Genomic DNA, 19,997 nt, shown 5'->3' on the forward strand with positions numbered 1-19,997 from the left:
AGAGAATGTAGAAACAGAAAGGGAGAGAGAACGAGTAAGAAGATGGGAGAAAAATACTTTTGAAGACGGAATGTTTGATGTGGGAAAACATATATAGTCAGAGACCGATAAAGATTAAAGTAGGGAGGGGAGGGGCCGAAGAGAGAGATGGAAACTGATAAACATAGAGAGAGAGAGAGAGAGAGAGACATTTAGACCAACAGGCAGCGGTAGTACAGTCAGAAATATTTATTGGGGAATTCATAAAACTTCATTTTTTTATTTCTTGTGTGAAAATAAAAGTAGAAAGGCAAAGATGGATAGATTTGGCAGCACGAGGGAATCAGGGACATGATATGATACAAAATTATTTTGATTTACTCATTGAAAAGTATCATTGAAATATTCTGAAATGAAGTTCCCGTAATCTGTGGACTTCTGAGTTCTGCATATCCCATAGGCTTTGCAAATGAGCAACCCGGTTCCGGTAAGAAATGGGTCGATTTCTTTAATGAAACAAAACATTAGTGATACAGACACAGCAATGAATACAAATGGTATGAATTTAATTGCAGAGAAATTGATACAAACACAAATATATGTATATATGTTCTTGAAACCACCACCACCACCCCCCAAAAAAATGAACAATAGAACAGAGTAAAAATTTACAGGTATGTACAGAACATTGACAGCTATTGTGATGTGATAACTATCAAATCCAATTAAGACATCCAAATAAATATTTCAAAGAGAGACAAATATAGATCTTTCCTGAGATAAACAGGTCTGATTTTCTAAAGGTACAAAGTTCTATGAATGGGAATACTCGGCAAGAATGAAGGGCAGGGGTGGCATTAGTTCGTTTTTATTATTTTTTTTTCAAAGTGCTGATGTAGAGGTTGAAGGCTGTGGTCCACAATCACAATGAATAGAATTTGCTTCTGTCTTGAAACTGCTTTCACGGTTCATGGTTATTTAACCAGAATTCAATATTTTGATTAGTGTAGTCATGTAATTTTTACCTTAAATAGTATGATGAAAGTCAACTTACCTCTTCAAAAAGATCACATTTTACAGAAGAACCTACCTGTAAGGATCACATATTGCCCCCAACATTTCAATTTTCAGTAAAGATCAGATTCTCATCATGATTTATACCCAAATTTGCAATATTCTTTGAATTGTTTTATCAAAAGCCATCAGTCTCAAGTCTAGTTTTCCACTTTGCAGTGGACCTCATTGAGGACAGTCCCCATTTAAATCCCTGAGTCCACCCTCAGAGATATAGACTACCCAAAAATTGATATCAATCTCCCAAAAGTGACAGCAATCAACTTGAAACAATTTAAACAACAACCAAATTAAAATTATTTGGTATGAACCATACAAAATCCATTAATTCATAAGTGATGGCTACAGGAGGTGATCCAATGTGTTCAAACTTTTAAGCAAAAAATATTTTTAACTAAAAAGGCTTATGTCTTCAAGAGAGGATAGCACGTTTCAAAATAGTGTAGGCACAGATCTACCAGTACACATAATCATGTATGTAGGTAAAATAAATGCACAATTTATGTGCCATCACCCCCACCCCCCCTCACCACCCCCACCTTCACCACCAACCAGGGGGGCGTTTCATGAAAGACACGCGTCACCCACCTCTAGATGTGGCTTTCGTTCAAAGCATCTCTTCAATTTTGTGATTTAGAAAGAGTCATAACAAATCTCATCAGACCAGGGTTTTACGATTGATTGTACATTGTAGTCAATGAAATCAATCATAGAAAAATGTTCTACGATCATTGCGAAGCTTTGTGTTACGGGCCCTAGAGGTCATTTTTAGGTTTTTAAAAAGTTATTTCATGCCCTCACAAAGTTCATCCCCTTTCCTGATTCGCTTCCATTCAAGAGTAATGATATGCCAGTTAACCATTATTTTAAATAATCTTGAACTTCCTGTGTATATACAATGTAGTTCATGGTAAAGTTGAAGTAGGTAATCAAAATTTGCAAAACAGGGAAATGCCAGATTGATATTCTCACTGTATTGACGATTTGGCTGACACCCAAGGCTCTATAAATACTTTGTCTGTCACGTTGGCACAACAGGCAAAATCCACCTAATAGGAATATTTACACTTTTTCCTTTTGTGATTTCCCAATTAGTTCACTATCAACTCATTTCACAATGTAATCTTGTGGGTTGATGTAGAAATTTCATAATATTCACAGATGATATTTCTATGTTTTTGGACAACAAAGTTTTGCATGTAATTTTGCCTGTGATTAACTTTACCATAAATGTAATGATTCTGCAAGACAGTGGTTGTCACAAACATTTGAATGAAAGAAATTTGACTTTGGGTTTGACATTCATGAATAATAACTGCATAGCAGTCATATTTGACCGTAAATATTTTCTTTGAGGTGAGTGAGGCTGTGTTTATCTCTACTTCTCGTTAGGGTCCGGGAGGTGTTTCATAAATTTGTTCTTAAGTTTAGAGCGACTTGAAGAACGACTGAATACCCTTTACCACAACAAAGGATCACCAGTCATTCTTAAGTTACTCTTAACTTACAAACAGCTTTATGTAACACCCACCTGCAGTGAAAGAGATGCTGAATGTGCTTCCAGCAGAAAGACTTGCCTCATACTTTTGTTATTGTTCCTAACCCTATGTCTTTCGAGAAAATTAAGAAAGAAGCGTTGCCGCCAGGTCTCCATTACATAATGTCTCTCAAGTTGTCCAATACACAAAGACTGTTTCAAGGTCTACTGTTCTTTGGATTGCCTTGTCATCAATCCTCTCGCACCAACCATCCTGAGAATGTAGTCATTTTTGCCAATCCTCCATAAACTTCATTGTTGCTATGCAGTTGTAACCACACCCGGTCACCCCGCCTAAGATGCAGTAGCAGACTGTTACTGATCCCATCGTAATAATCGTACCCTGCATCCTCATAAATTGCCGTAACCATTTCCCCATTTTTCATCAGTTTAATGTAAAGATTCCGCGAGTTCGACCATTTGTTGGCGTGCATGACAAAATAGTAGGTTCCGTTGATTTGGCAAGTGAAGACGCTCCTTTCTGTATCAAAATCGTCTCCTATGTTCACAAATTCGTGGTTGAACTCGAGGATTCGATCGTCGTGGGTGGATGCGGTGATGACATTGGTGCTACCGAAGGAGAAAGCAGACCACCTCCGCAGGTTATGGGAGTTACGACCGCTGTCGCCGGGTTCTCCCTTAGGGCCCCTTGGTCCAGCGTGCCCTCGTGGGCCTCTGGGACCCTGTGGCTGTGAGTTGACCGCACCGTGGGGCTTCCCAGGGGCTCCAGGTATACCAGGATCTCCTGCCTGCCCTCTCTTTCCTGGTAGTCCTATTGGTCCTTGGTCTCCCTTGCTTCCTATGGTCCCGTCCATGCCTCTTGGTCCCGCATCTCCCTTCGGACCCTGGACGCCCGGAGGACCGTTGTTGCCATTGTTCCCATGGTTACCTGAAGGAATAGAGATAAATGATTGTACCATCAGTCATTCAGTCATTGATTAACAATGCAGTACAGACTTGTAAATCGCTACTTAAAGGACAAGTCCACACCAACAAAAAATTGATTTGATAAAAAGAGAAAAATCCAACAAGCATAACACTGAAAATTTCATCAAAATCGGATGTAAAATAAGAAAGTTATGACATTTTAAAGTTTCGCTTAATTTCACATAACAGTTATATGCACATCCTGGTTGGTATGCAAATGAGGAGACTGATGACGTCATCCACTCACTATTTCTTTTGTATTTTATTATATGAAATATTCTAATTTTCTCCTCATTTTCAAGTGAAAGAGTGATTAATTCCTCCCTGAACATGTGATATTAGCATTGCTTAATACTATATGATTCAGTCAAGTCGGTCCCTATGATCATATCTGTAAAAAATGAAATATTGTATAATTCAAACAATAAAAAACAAAAGAAATAGTGAGTGATGGACGTCATCGACTGACACATTTGCATGTCACTGAGTTGTGCATATCACTGTTTTGTGAAAAATAAGCGAAACTTTAAAATGCCATAACTTTCTTATTTCACATCTGATTTTGATGAAATTTTCATTGTTATGCTAGTTTGATTTTTCTCTATTTATTCAAATCAACATTTTGCTGGGGTGGACTTGACCTTTAATAGTTGGTTGTGATTATTAAGAATTAAATGTATTGCAACATGATAAACCTTTGGAGTAAACCAGACTTATGGTTACCTGAGGCTGAAGGAATTGAAATATACAGTGTAAATGGTTGTAGCATCATTCATTCATTCATTAACATTTTCACTTTTCAGTACAGACTTGTAAATCTAAATTTTTTAGTTGGTTGTGATTAGAAACAAAGATAGTGAGTGGAATCTGTGGAACCAAACCAGTCTTATTAGACAGAAAGCTGGCAAATACCAAGCATATTATCCAATCAGGGGCCCATTGCATAAAACTTATGCCATAAGAAAAGTTTTTTAATGTGTAATTTCAATGGCATAATTTTGTTTGCTAGAGTTTTTGTTTATTTGCCAGAGTATTTTTATGGCAAAAGTTTTATGCAACGGGTGTATACTATACATGTAACTTGATAGCAGCTCATAAGTTTGTATTGAGCTGGTTTGATGTGGAGTCCATGATCCATAGTGTCTTGTGTATGGGTTTCACTGTCTCATTACCTTAAATTTGGTTAACCTTTTCATTACATAATGAACATTCCTCTGTTTGATTTTGTTTAGAGCATGAATCAAATAGTAGGCATATGTGTATATAGTCACAAATAATTCCAGAAAATGATCAGATGTGCCCATTACACCCCCCCCCCCCAAAAAAAAAAAAATTAAGAAATGAATGCAAAGATATAGAAAATAAAAAAGATGAAAAATTAGAACATCCCAAGAAAATGAAAATTGTTTACATGTAGGACAGTTCTTTCAGACGGCTGTAGCAACAGTTTCAAAATCCCTGCAAACTCTTGTGTTGTTTTCATTGTTCTATCAATGCACAGGAGGACCAAAAACTTAAAGACTTGGATTCAAACCATTCCAGGTCCTTCTCTTTGGGGTGTTTTTAAAACATGAAGAAAATATGAAAGTTCTAGATTCAGACATGTCTGCGGGCATTATCAAAATAGGAGCATGTTCCTTCCGTAGGGCGTCCAATGCTACCTGAAAACATAAGCCGGTGATGACAGGTGAGTCATCTCATGAGGGGTATTCTAAGAACTCTCCTCCTGGCATCGCCCATCCCCGGAGGTTCAGAATGAAATATTTCCTATTCATCTCTTCCACGTCCATCCTCTTATGTGTGACTTATGTGTAAAGAAATTCAACTCTCTTCTCCTCCTCCTTCCTCTCGTCTTCCAACTTTTCCCCAACCTCCCCTTCCCCCTAGTAGACACCGTTCTCATTATCATACTTTCTCAAACTAGTTTACTGGAAATCGGTTCAGGGAATCAGTTTGGAAGATCGCTTTGCTAGCGTTCCCATTTGATAAGCCAAAAGCGGTTTCCAAAACCACTTCACGTAAAGTGGCCTTGTTGCTATGGGAACGCTCTTTGTGGGGGTGACAATGTAAACATTCTACACACAGTGTGTGGGGTAGCGTACTCAAAATGTGCGAAGGTCTCTTTCTGAAGAACGGTTGTGTCCTCATGCTAAAACCAGTCTAACAATGCAAAGGGATCTTGAAAACTACATCGCAAAGTGGTTTTCCGAACTGGTTTGGAAGGTCGCTACCAAGACAGCTTCGACCGTTCTCATTACATGTTAAACTTTGTTTTTTTCAACTAAACTAGTTTCCAGTAAACTAGTTTACTTGACCATGTAGGCTTTAATCTCTATTGTGAAGGGAATGATTGTAGAGATCCTTTGCAACTCTTTGTTAGATGAGGCTCTCAGCCCCGTCTTACAAAGAGTTACGATTGATCCAATCAACCACAACTATGGAAAGCCAACAACATCAACATCTAAGTTTGTTCAAAATAGTTTCTAGATATGATATATATTCATACATTCATAGTTTTCTTGAAAATTCAGTTTAAATGTTCTAAGTTTGCCTTTTCGTCTGCTCGCTTACAATCTCTCTTGCTTTCATCCTGAAGTTCCAATACCGTTTCCATTCTCTTCCCCCTCCTCCTTCCTCTTCTCTTCACACTCATGTTGCTTCTCCTTCATCCATTCATAGACTGCAGACACGTGACCCCAACTGGCAAGATGGTCTTCAGATCTTGCTTTACATTCTAAGAATCTATGGTTCACTCTATATAATTTTAGTAACTGCTCAGGTGAAGGAATTATAAATCGAAATTGGAACTATTAACGAGTAGGGCTTATTGCAGAAAAATATCTACCATTCATTTTGCCAGTCTCCAAGCTAACAATTGATCAATTTTCCTTCCATGTTCCCTTTCTAGTTTCTACCTTCCTTCATCTCCCCCTTCCACACCCTCTCCCCTTCCTCCCCTTCCTTCCCTTCTCTCCATTCTCATGTTTTCCAACCTTCACCCATTCATCACCCCTTTCAAATCCTCGTCCTTTGAAGTTCATTGTCTCCAAGGAAACAAGTGCAAGTAGTATTCATGGTTGTAGCACATCATCTTTCATCACTGCCAGCTCTCAAGGGGAGCTTTACCATAGACAAAGAAAAAAAGGAGGAGTCTGGATTAGTAACCTGAATGTTTTCAATTACTAGTATACTTGAAAAGCGATTCCCCTCTAATTGACCGCAAGGTGTTGTGATTTTTAAACCGACATTGCCTCTTTTGTTCATACTAGTCTAATTCAAACCAGAACCCCATTTCACAAAACCTTCAAGACAACCTGTAGGAGTGGTCTATCTGTGCATAAAAGGAGAATCCAACAAACTTAAAGTTGATGTGATGGTTAAAATACAGAAAAATAGAAGGGGATAGGTGAGCTTTGTACAAAATTGATTGAATATTTAGAAAGTTAACATAATTTATTGTGAATTTTAAGGGGTAATCTATGTTCTACTACTCTACTTTTAAAAAAGTGTCTAAATTGTAATATTTTTCTCAAGCTTTTTTTGTTTTCCATTCATGACATTTCTCTTTTATGTGTACAATTTTTATTACCGTCCTGAGGGAGTTGAAAAAGGTGCATAAAATGTAATGCCTTATAAATGAGAACATGAATGAGAGAGCTATCCCTGCCTCTTGTCACAACATTCATTGTGAATTGCCAATTTTCAGTCATTCTTAACTTTCTCCTTCCATGCAACCATTTTAATCATTCTATTTATATTTTCAAGGTAGCATTTCTCTTTTAAGACTGACGTTTTTGGTGAAACAGGCCCCCTTTTGTTTAGACTTAGAGCGGTTTAGAAACAGCACCCTCCTGTGAAGACAGCTTCATCCCAGCACCTTACATACCATTACACAGTTATAGCTACAGTAACAGCAGGGATCGGTATGCCTGTTTGCACTATCCCTAGCTCTGGAACATAGATGCAAAAAAAAATTCCGGGGGGGCGGAGGGGTAGATGAGTATTTTTTTTTTAAACTAGAAAGCAAGGGAGCGAAGCAACTGAGCTTTCATTGGGGCACTTATACATTTTTCAAAAGTAAATATCAAAGGTTTTTTGCATACTTTGAGTAAATTTTTAAAATCTGTAGTAAAAAAAAATGGTTTCAAACTTTTTAGGGGGAGGTGTAAATGCCTCCTGTATTGCTCACGCAGTATGTGATGTCATTACTGCAAAATAATAAATGTTTAGCTAAAGCTAATCTTTGTATACACTCTAAGTTGGCAATGCAATGAACACAGCAAAATCACTGGTTAAAATGCAAATTGGTGTAACTTTTCTTCATTTGAATTGCTAATTTTTCATTAATTTTTTGTTCAAGTTATAGAAATAACTAGAAAATTGATTATTATTTCCTATTTGAGGACTAGAGAAGTTTCATCTGCGTCCTATGAAAGCTATGTCTTTCTACATGAATGTGTTTAATAATCCAGAACCTCCTGAGTTAGCAAAATGAGGCTGATAAAGGACACCCTAGAATCCATATTACATCTTTTCATGAGGCTCATATAATTGGTATGTCATTCAACTCTTCACAACTGTTCCACATTTCGTGGTTTTCTTTAAATAACTCTGCGGCCTTAAGAATTTACCAGATTCATGCACAGAAAGGGTTTGAAATATTCCGCAGTGCGCACACCACATTAGGTTTTGTTCTATGGCTACATTGTGTTCATATGAAACCAATATACAAGTTGATGTGTGGTTAACAATTTGACAGGGTTCCCAGCTCATCAGGGTAATCAGGGAAAATTATTTTACTTTTTTCCAGTCAGGGAAAAATCAGGGAATTTGATAAAAATACCTTGAATCAGGGGAAAATGCCTAAAATGAAGGAAGAAAATCAGGGAATTTTGATCGGTCCCAAAGTCGAAAGCACGGTAATCAGTCAGACTCTGTTATATTTTGTTACATATCAAAACATCATCCATTGAATGACTGGTTATAGTGTTTTTTGTGTTTTTTTACAAGTAATTCACTGCAACAACTTAGAAAACATGCGAAACTGGCTCTGGGTTTAAATAATTATCAGGGAGTTTTTAAACTTCATCAGGGAATTTTGTTTTCTTGAAAAGCTGGGAACCTTGATTTGAAGTGTGGTGAAAATTCAATGCCTGATTGTTTATTATACAATGGAACACATCTGGTACGCCCAAGGGAGAAAAAAATTTTGTCTTTATGGACAAGTTACTATTATACATGTTTTTAACACTAATATGGGGGGGGGGTGAAGGTTATGAATCTGTAACGTTTGAGGATTACGCCTCATCATTCATGACTATTTACTTACAACTCTTGTGTTACATTGGAGACCAAATTTGCGATGCCTGAATATGAAGTTACAAAATTGTGGAGAAACCATTGATAGTTTATTTTCTACTTTTCTTGGAAGCTCTCTAGGCCAATAGGCCTGTATATTTGTTCGCAATCAAACGTTTCTTGTTAAAGGTCAAGTCCACCCCAGAAAAAAGTTGATTTAAATAAATAGAGAAAAATCAAACATGAATAACGCTGAAAACTTCATCAAAATCGGTTGTAAAATTAGAATGTTATGACATTTTAAAGTTTCGCTTATTTTTCACAAAACAGTTCTATGCTCAACTCAGTGATATGCAAATGAGAGAGTCGATGATGTCACTCACTCACTATTTCTTTTCTTTTTTATTGTTTGAATTATACAATATTTCAATTTTCACGAATTTGACAATTAGGACCCCCTTGCTTGAACCACAAAATGTTAAAATAATGGAATTCCACGTGTTCAGGGAGGAATAAAACTTTGTTCACATGACAATGACGAGAAAATCAAAATATTTCATATATAATGAAATACAAAAGAAAATAGTGAGTGGGTGATGTCATCGGTCCCCTCATTTGCATACCGAACAGGATGTGCATATAACTGTTTTGAGAAAATAAGCAAAACTTTAAAATGTTATAACTTTCTTATTTTACATCCGATTTTGATGAAATATTCAGTGTTATGCTTGCTTGATTTTTCTCTTTTTATTCAAATCAGCTTTTTGTTGGGGTGGACTTGTCCTCTAACAATGTACCAATTGAAGCACTCACCCATTCATCTCCTGAAGTCATAAATTTTGATTTCATCTAAACATATCCATGATTTATTCTGAACATGATTGGTTCATGCATGGTCCAATATACTACTAAATAAAATTGATTTATTTTATCCATCACCAACAGGGAAATGTTATTTATGAACTTCCTAACAAAAGTTCAACAAGAGCTCTTAAAAAAAAAAAACGTTTCTCAAGATCTGCAAATTCATGTCAACATCTTGATACATGTGTGGCAAAGTTCATTGGGGAGACATGTTGTTGAAATTAATTTCCATTGCTATATTCAATCCTTAACTTGTATTTCCTTTGTCTTGAAGCCCTTTCTACCTTGACCATGTAGGCTTAAATCTCTATTGTGAAGGGCATGATTGTAGAGATGAGTGCAAATCCATTGCAACTCTTTGTTAGACGAGGCTCTCAGCCCCGTCTTTCAAAGAGTTACGATTGATCCAATCAACCACAACTATGGAAAGCCAACAACATCAACATCTAAAATACAAGTTTGTTCAAAATAGTTTCTAGATAATAATAGTCAGTTCTTGAACAGCGCATAACACATGAATAACGTCTCTATGCGCTTCCAAAGGACTTGGATATTATCACCTTGGCTGTAGCTCAAACAGCTTTTATGCACTCGGCATTTCAAGGAATAAATTCCTGCCAGGTACCCATTCACCTCACCTGGGTTGAGTGCAGCACAATGTGGATTAATTTCTTGCTGAAGGAAACTACGCCATGGCTAGGATTTGAACCCACGACCCTCTGTTTCAAAGTCTGGAGACTAATCCACTGGTTCCACAACGCTCCACATATATAGATATGATTTCTATTCATACATTCATAGTTTTCTTGAAAATTCAGTGTGCTTCTCTCTTTGTTTTCAAAGGACATTGTGCAAATTTCCTGAAGAAAAGATTATGAGATTGATGGACTTCCATATACTTGAGGTTGATTGGATCAATCGTAACTCTTTGTATTGTGAGATGGGGCCCTGAACTCAGAGTCCAAAGTGAAAATCTAGAAATTTTAAAGATTTCTCACATGATTTTGAATTGACTTTACCCAATTAAAACTTATGTAATTCACTTGTTACCTTCAGAATGACCAGTGGCAGCGGAATCATCAAGGACTAGTTCATGAAGGTTACACAGTGATTTTCTCTGACAAAATTCTAAAAGCTATTGGAAATCCCTGAATCCGATTGGCTGAGAGAAAACTAGCCTTGGAAAATTACTGACAAAACTCTCCATGAAATGCTCCAGACAAAGGTTTGTAGGGGGGAGCTGTAGTATCAATCAACCCTTCAAATCTTTGTCCGTGGCGCACATTCTGGTGCCTCTAACAATGAAACTACAAACGCCTTGCCTGAGGATATCTTACCTGGTAATCCAGCGGGTCCTTGCACCCCAGGGTAACCCGGGTTCCCTTGTTGGCCCGGTAGCCCCCTCTCACAGCATTCCCTACAGGTCCCATGCTCCTCCTGCCCTGGTAGGGGGCGCTTTGTAGGACCAAGACCTTCCCCATGGGTCAGTCCAAGTATTACCAGACCCATAGAGATGAGAAGGGACTGCAGAGACAGCAATCCAAGCTCCATGATTTCTAAATGATACAGAGGGAAACAATTGTGAAATGACAATGTAGTAGATACATTTACTGGTATATTGTATTGCCTTGAAAGTTCTGTGTCATTTGCTCCGACTACCATTTCGCTGATGGAAAGTCTTTAAACTAATGCCACAGACTACCCTTTAATAAGCCAGTTCACGGTTAGCTCATGATTAACTTGTCTCAAATGACCTTTGTGATTTTTCATTAGGATAAGCACTATCATTTTCAAATGTAGATGTTGCGTAAGCTTTACCGGTAGAGTATTCAAATTCTAAGAACAAAAGGCATTGTATAGACCAGGTGACTAGAATAGTACATCAGGGATAAAGTTTGGAAATCTGTTTTATTGTCTGCCTTTGGCACATTTGACTATTGTTTAGGCTACTGTCAAATACCAGTGATTATGAAAGCTCTATTTATTACTCCTCAGCTTGGATGTCATAAAATGAATATTTTGAAAGGAATACATGAATAATCATCAAATCACAAATGCCTATGTCAGTGAATATGAAAGCCACCTTCATGGTTTATCTCAAATGACCTTTTTCTGCTCGTGTGCAGTTTACAACCATGAACAGGCTTATAGTCCTAATCTCACCACAATTCCAACCCTAATGTGATGTTTTTTCTAAGAAATAGATACATGAGTGAATGTCTGGAGAAAACTTTGGGTCATTCTCATGAAGACATGGGAAACTTTTACCCCTTTCCAATTAAACAAGCAGAAAAGAATGATGAAAGGCAGTGAAAAGTGGCTCAGTGTGAAAGGCACAGGTGAAATATTCCCTTTTGGGGGCTTCAGCAGGTAATTCTCCACCTCCTGAAAGAGACTCCTTTCTATTAAAGCAGTCTGGGGGAAAAATTCACCTGTCCCTCAATTGAAGTGATCAATTTTCTATTATAGAAATAATTAAAAAAAACCTACTTTCATCAAATTAAACACTCGCACTTGTCAAAAATGTGCTTAACTTGCCAAAGTTGTCACAACTTGTTTGTTGCGATGAAGCATGACCAGTTGACCTTGAGAAGTGTTGTCCAATTTCCAAGTCATCATGGACCATCTCTCAACTTCGTTTCCCATTCAAGGGTTCTCTGGCTGTGTTCAAGTGAAGTTTTTTGGTTGGTCATAAAAGCAATCATATTTCAAAATGCAAACATGGAGCCCTAATAGAGCATTGAAAGAAACTTATGTTCGATTGCAAATCAAGCGTAAGTCCCCGAGTCAAGGGTAATTGGATGTTAAAAGAAAATTGAGCTGCAGATAAAAAATAGTAGTTTATTTTGATCACAGGACTTACTCTTGATTGTGGAACTTGACATAATTTGAACCTCGATTTGAACCAATTGGAACATTCAAATTCGAATTCAGAATATTATATGAGTTTTCTTGTAATATGCCCCATAAGAAAATATGTTTTGTAAGGTTATTTTGAGGTCCAATGAACCAGTAACTAAAATAATTGCCTGATTTAAAAAAAATGTAGATCTCAATGAAACACCAATGGAGCATTGGAAAAAAAAAATCTTATTCAATTGCAAATCGAGCATTAGTCCCCAAGTCAGGGGTAATTGGGCGTTACAAGAAAATTAGGTTGCACAAAAAAATTGTAGTTGATTTTTGTTTAATAAAAGGAATTACCCTTAATTGTGGGACTTATGGGTGGTTTCACATTTGAACACAAGTTGGAACGAATTCAAACATTCAACTTTGACTTTGGAATTGAATGTAAATTTTTCTTGCATATACATGTACATGTAGGTCTGTGCCCTATAAGAAAAGGTATGTTTTGTAAGTTTATTTTGCAGAAACTTAGTTAAATAATTGATAGAATTTGATTTTTAAAAATGAGATCTCAATAATGAGTCTGTGTTCATAAAATGAGTTGTGGACACTCCAGTTGATCTCTACTCACTTCACAGGTCAAACCATCGAGATCTGTGTTGATATCTCTATGGTCCATGGCTTGTGAGGAAAAATTTCATAAATGCTGCATTCTGAATCACTTTTGCGATTCTCGCTTATGAAAATGGTTGGAACGCACCCTGTGACAGCTAAAGAAAAATGGTTTGAACACACCCTGTGACTCATCTCACCAGTCCCAGGTGCTGCATCCTTGGTTGTGATCAGTTTGTTGTGATCATCACCCTTGTCCATTAACCCCCCATCCCACTCCCCAGAGGGAAATGTTTTGAAAAGGCCAAGATCGGCCCTACATATATTCTGTTAAGTCTTTATAGAAATACATGTACTTATTTTGTGTGGGCATTGTTTGCACATTCTTCACTTCCTGGGGAGTATCCTGGTCAGTTGATTTGCTCACACTGGAGCTCAAACATTATACAAATAGCGAATAGGCATGAGTGCGATGGTGCGAGATTTCGCATGAGGTGAAAGAAAGATGCTCTATTCGACGATGCGTTAGCCGAGTTGAATAGAGCGTCTCTTTCTTCCACCGAATGCGAAATCTCGCACCATTGCACGAATAAGAATATTCGCTATTTGTGTTGTACAACGCCTCGGAATTTAGCGAAAATATGAAAAAACAAGAATTTATCCCTGTAGTAATCTATGAAAAGGGAGCAAAAATGCGGAAAGCAAAATCCCACAAGCGCACACGACCTTGGGCATGGCAGTATTGCGCATTTAGCCAGCAGGCTTATACGCGTATTGCACCTTCATTTTTACTAAGCGCAATGAATTAAATCGTATCGTGACGTCACATCCTAAAACCGTGCAACGGTACATTCTGGACGGTACATTTTGGATGGTACGTCTTTTGTGCAACGTTGCGAATGTTTGACATTCAGCCTCCCATTTGCTCGCGTACAACAAGCTAAGTAGGCGTTGTACAATATTGACTATCAATATCATGTTTCTTAGGTCTTCATCTAAAACCTGGGTGGAGAGCGGCAAATTAATAGTTATGCCCAAGGTTTCCTTTTAGAAAAATGAATTTATGGAATGTATGTTGCAAAGTAGATTGGGTCAACCAGTTATTGAAAGAAAGAATAATCAGAGGTCCCTAGCATGGTGTCATCGCTTAATCAGATATCTTTCACGTTATCGGACTTTTGAATGGGGACTTTTTGGCCCAGCTGAGAAGGATTGTTCCATTAGTATTGTTGACATCTTTGATAAATAAATATGAACCTTATTAGTGCCAGGGGTGGGTTCGTTATAGGACAGATTTACGACCGACTTGATAAACTTTCAACTTCAGTGGCTAAACTTGTTTCTTAATCATATTGTTGTGTACTTATCAGATGTAGACTTGTCGAGGTGATGATATGATTGGCAAGACCTAAATTCCTTGGAATCATGAGTTATAACTAAATTTGGCCAATATGGAGTGCTGATGTAAGTAGAGGTGGGGAAGGAAGGGTTGTGTGCATTTTGTCTAAATTCAAGATATATTTTTTACCCTTGATTTTGTTCACACTTTCTAATCCGTTTTCTACCTTAGTGGGGGTTTTTTGGCCCCTTCTCTTTACCTTTTTTTATATTTCCCTTTCATTTATGCCCCATCCTCTACTTACGGGGTTAGACTTCCAATGTGTATCCTGAGATAGCATGAGCGAATTAATTGAATCAAGGTTATACTCATTTTCTTTCTCTGAACATGTCAATATTTGTATAAATATCATAATTGTATCAAGGCAGAAAATTGTATCAAAATGTTTTGCTTCCTCATGTCTACCAATTAAGCACTCTTACTCATTTGAGCAGAAGACCTATTTCTGTTCCTTCTTCTTGATATCATTGTTAAAGGGGTACTCCATGCTGAAAATAGAAGAATCAGACTTTTAAAAAAAAGCCTAGAAAATTTCATCTAAATCGGACAAGGAACAACAAAGTTCTGACATTTTTAAGTTTCGCATTATTTTGGTGAAAAAGCACTTCTATACTATAGAGGGAAAATAACTTTTTTACTTCATGACAATTTTTTGTGATTAAAGGCATCAAATAAAAGAGCAGATATTGAACTTTTTAGGCATGTGATTTTCTTTTTGAAATTCAGATACCCCCCGCCAAATGAGTTTTTGGTATCCTTTTTTCAAATTGTCTTTGCTCACTCATGCGTGAATGGGGAATAATCTTAGTAATATCAGATGAAAGAGGAGATTCAAAGCTTTACATTGGTAGGTCATTTGTCTATTGTATTTGTGATTAAGTTATGATAAATCATCGCTTAATCTCGGTTTCGTTTTTTCTGGGACGCACTGTCTACAACAAACTTTTCTTCAGGGTGAACTTTCCCTTTAACTGCATATCACTCTCCTACAAAGTACATGTAAGTTAACTAAAAGAAAACAAATGCAATTGAAATGGGGGAGGGGTTTTTTGATAAAAATTAAAGAAATAAGAGAGGAAAATGAGAATGTTGTTGAAAGTGTAATGGGGTCATGCAACTATAAAATGCCTCTATTTTATTTTGTTTAGGAATTTTAAAATGGAAATTTAGCAATAAAGGTAAAGGTATTTTACAGAACCACCCCTGCTCTTTCCACTCCAGTAAAGTATATTTAGCAAATTAACCAAAGCCATCGTAAACCTACAAATAACATACATATTGATTAGGTAGAAGGTAATTAAAAAATATAAACTTACCTCCAAATATGTTGTAATTTGCCAAGAATGATTAAGAGTATTATAAACCAAGTAAACCCAGTATTAAAGATCCAATATTCAAGTCACATTGGAGTCCAGTTGACATAAAGATGTGAAGTGAAATTCAAATCCAGCTGTGTCTGTGCAAAGTGGTCTTCCCATTGGCTGTGATAGGAGTGGAGTTGGCTTATGATGAATCCATGACCGTGGTCTTGTGGGTGAATGAAGGAGGGGATTGATTGAGCTACATGTACTGACTGACTGACTGACTGCTGGTCGTCGTTGGTTGGCTCAAAGAGATCACGGATGGTTGTGGTTTGTGTGTGTGAGAGAGATGGACAGAGAGAGGGGGGGGGGGGTGTGAGAGGGGACTTGGAGAGGGGAGGGGAGGGAAAGGAGGGAGAGACTGGAGTTTGGAGAGAAGGGAAGAAGGTTATTTCCAATTCGACTAATGCCACTTCGTCTAATTGTCAACTCGTCTACTATCATTTGGTCTACCATCAGTTCGTCCACTATCCACATGGTCTAATTGCTAATTTGTCCACTCACTATTTCGTCTAATACCCAGTCGGTCCATACCATTTGGTAATTGGACTAAGTATTCATTGTGCAAGTTGAATGAAAATGAAATGGATGTTGGACCAACTGCTGGTTATGAGACGAATTTGTCATAGACGAAATGGTGATAATAGATGAAGTGATGATTGGACCAAATGGTTCTTAGACGAAATGTTGATGGAAGGAATGGCATTAGACTAAAAGGAAGTGTGGCGAGTGGACGAATTGGCATTTTATGGGAAGAAGAGGGAGGGGATGGACGGGGGGGGGGGGTGGAGATAAAGTGGACCCATTATTGCATTCAGTTGAGAAGAGAGTTAGTTGAACTTTAAATCTTGATATGGAGAATTGGCATAATAGTTCACCAATTACCATAGTATACTCACCACAATCCCTGCACTGTTATCTGTTTGCTGCTGATATCACTGTAGTATGCTTTTCACACTGTACTTTTTTTCCTTAACCCCGGGAAATTGGTGGGGCTAAGGGGGGGCCTTAGCCCCACCAATTTCCCGGGGTTAAGCTTAGCCCACTTCGTTTTCACACTATGTTTTAGCAAAGTGGGCTAGCTCGGTAAATAGTACGGTACTATCTGGCCCTGCAAAAAAGCAGGGTTAGCCGGCTTATTGTGGTGCTAGCACCACAATTGCGGTGCTAAGAGATGCAGTGTGAAATGAAACTGGGCTAAGGAAAAGTGGGGCTAAGCAATAGCCAATCACAGAAGTCGAAATTGTACGTTTATCACGCTCTGTATGGTAAAATCATCAATATTCATGAGCTTTGGGATAGTCCGGGGTTAAGGCGTTAACCCCGGCTAAGCAGATAGTATGGGGTTAAGAAAGACAGTGTGAATCCAAAAAAGATAGTGTGGGGTTAAGGATAGTATGGGGTTAAGGAAATGCAATGTGAAAAGCATATAAGATGCTAATCTTGATTCTTAAAGTTTAACTGTATTCTCTCGTTTAATAGGATAAACTTTTTTTCTGTATGATTTTGCTTTTACTAGAGGGTTATACATTAGATTTAGTCTGGTGTGAAAGAGGAGTTAGACAGTTCATGGTCAGACCAAGGGGAAAACTCTTTCTCTTTACAGAGTGTTACTTTGTCTTGGGATAACCTCTGGCACATGCCAAGGTGAGCCTTTGGCTCTTGGAATTTTTTCCCCCTCAATTATTGAAATTACAGGTGCGTTTTACAGGTGCGTTCAAGAAATCTTTATGAATAATAATGAAAATGCACACAAACACATTTACTAGGATGTAAAATAGTAATTCTGATCTTGTATACCTGTTAAAATGTGTGTGAAGGAATAATGATTGATAAAGAAAAACAAAAAAGTGAATTAATGAAAGAATAAATGAATGAGATAGAAAACAATGAACGAATGAATGAATGAACAAACGAACGATTGAATGAACGAACAAATGAATGAATGAATCATTGAATGAATTTATGAATGAATGAATCATTAAATGAATGAATCATTGAGTGAATGAACGAATTTATAGGAATTAAATGAACGAGGATAAATATTAGAAAGCAAGAAAGAGTTGATATTTTTTTTTACAATTAAGTTACATAATGGAATGGAAAAAGTTTTTTTCTGAGGAAGTTAATGAATGTACAGTATACATTTCTTGCAACCAGTAAAATAAAGTCAGATGTTCGATCTGGAAAACAAGTTCAGATTTTTTTTTAACCCACACGAATTAAACGTGCAATATTCCAGTTCATAGGCCCTAATGCAGGTTTCTATTGCATACATGTATACCTCTATGACTAGCCTCCTGCATTTATTCTTCAATACTGTTATCTCCTGAAAGAGAATCAATGATTGTGAGATTTCATTTTTAGGTTGAAAAGGAAGGAAACAGGAAGAAATTAAATCTTCCGGAATATTGATATATTGCTCTTCACCTTCCTACTTGATCAAAGAAGATGATTCACGAACAAAAGGCCTTTAAAAGTCAAATCCCCCAAAATCAAAAAGTTGATTTAAATCTATATATTTTTTAAAATGCAAGGTCAAAATGCTGAAAAAATTGATTGCATGTAAATGAGAAATATATGACAATTTGAAATTTCACTTATTTTCACAATAAATACATGCACCAGGGAATAATTTCACTTGATTAGCATTTCTGGTTGTTAGGCGAAATCTTTCAACTACATGTAAGTTCTGTTCAGTCCTAAATAGGAAAACAAAGGAAATTTTGTGAAGCAGTCATTGAAAAATGTGGAACAATTTGAAATGTGATACAAGGAAAATTATTCTCTGATGCGCAACATAGTGATTTGCAAGTGAATGTGCTGACAATGCTCACTATTTGTATTTATTATAAATTTGAAAATATTAGATTTTTGCTGGTATGACATTATTGAAGCTCTTCATTTTAATAACCGCAATATGTTTCAAAAATATAATTTCCATGTATTAAATGAGAAATCAATCTGTGTTTCACAATAGCAATTTCATTGGTCTACTAGCTAGTAATAGAATATCCCCAAAATAGTGATGATTAAATAGTATTGAAGATACCACATCCTCTGTTTGCATACTGACCAGGATGATCATATAAATTAGAAATTAAATTATATTTTTAAAATGTTTTACTTATTTATTTCATACCCAATGTGATGAAATTTTCAGCATTAAAAATGCTTGTCTGAGTTTTCCTCATTTTTTTTTTATTTTGTTTGGTTGGATTTCCCCTTCAACTCTTAAAGGAGAATCCAACCGAAATAAAAATTTGTTTTTGGAGGAAAAAGAAAAGTCAGACAAGTTGATAGACAGAGAATTTGAACAATTTCGGACAAAAAATAAGAAAGTTATGAATTTTTAAAAGTTGTAAATATTGGTGATCACTATCCCCACGGAGACTTTAAATTGGCCACATATGTGATGTCATAGTAATGTAAGGCAAATACGAGTCTTCCATGTACACCAGTACATGTACATAAAATGGCTAAATTGTAATTTTTTTCAAGTTTTACTTCAAATTATATTTTTCTTTCATGAAAACATAAAACAATAGTCTACCTGGGTTATTTTTAGATTACTGCCCCAGGGGAATGGGTACTTTGGAGAAAATGACAAATACCTGATAATTAAAGGTCAAGTCCACCTCAGAAATATGTTGATTTGAATCAAAAAAATAAAAATCAGACAAGCATAATGCTGAAAATTTCATCAAAATCGGATGTAAAATAAGAAAGTTATGACATTTTAAATTTTCTCTTATTTTTCACAAAGTAGTTATATGCCCAATTTAGTCACATGGCAAAAAAAGATGCAAATGTGAGAATCGATGATGTCCCTCACTCACTATTTCTTTTGTATTTTATTGTTTGAATTATACAATATATCAATTTTTACAGATTTGACAATAATGTCCAACTAGACTTAACCATATAATGTTAAACAACTTGGTAATTCCACATGTTCAGGGAGAAATTTTCACAGGACAATGAGGAGAAAATTAGAATATTTCATATATAATAAAATACAAAAGAAATAGTGAGTGAGTGATGTCATCAGTTCCCTAGTTTGCATACCAACTGGGATGTGCATATATTACTGTAAAAT

The 19,997-nt window shown here is 36.6% G+C and overlaps 1 protein-coding gene across 2 annotated transcripts; it reads right to left on the reverse strand.

The window, feature by feature from the left end:
- Positions 1–528: 528 nt before the first annotated feature.
- Positions 529–16,398, reverse strand: LOC129275296 (collagen alpha-2(VIII) chain-like). 2 transcript variants are annotated; one of them, XM_054912100.2, is made up of 3 exons: positions 15,854–16,398; positions 11,017–11,235; positions 529–3,479 (listed from the first exon to the last, which is right to left on the reverse strand). In XM_054912100.2, exons 2-3 carry the CDS (start codon positions 11,228–11,230, stop codon positions 2,782–2,784), a joined length of 912 nt encoding a protein of 303 aa, XP_054768075.2. In that variant the 5' UTR covers positions 11,231–11,235; positions 15,854–16,398; the 3' UTR covers positions 529–2,781. The 2 variants fall into 2 exon arrangements, with proteins under 2 accessions (XP_054768075.2, XP_063964741.1); XM_064108671.1 differs by lacking the exon at positions 15,854–16,398 and having other exon boundaries at positions 11,017–11,423.
- Positions 16,399–19,997: the final 3,599 nt, after the last annotated feature.

The sequence above is a fragment of the Lytechinus pictus genome, chromosome 13 (genome assembly GCF_037042905.1).
Source record: "Lytechinus pictus isolate F3 Inbred chromosome 13, Lp3.0, whole genome shotgun sequence".
NCBI classification, from domain to species: domain Eukaryota; kingdom Metazoa; phylum Echinodermata; class Echinoidea; order Temnopleuroida; family Toxopneustidae; genus Lytechinus; species Lytechinus pictus.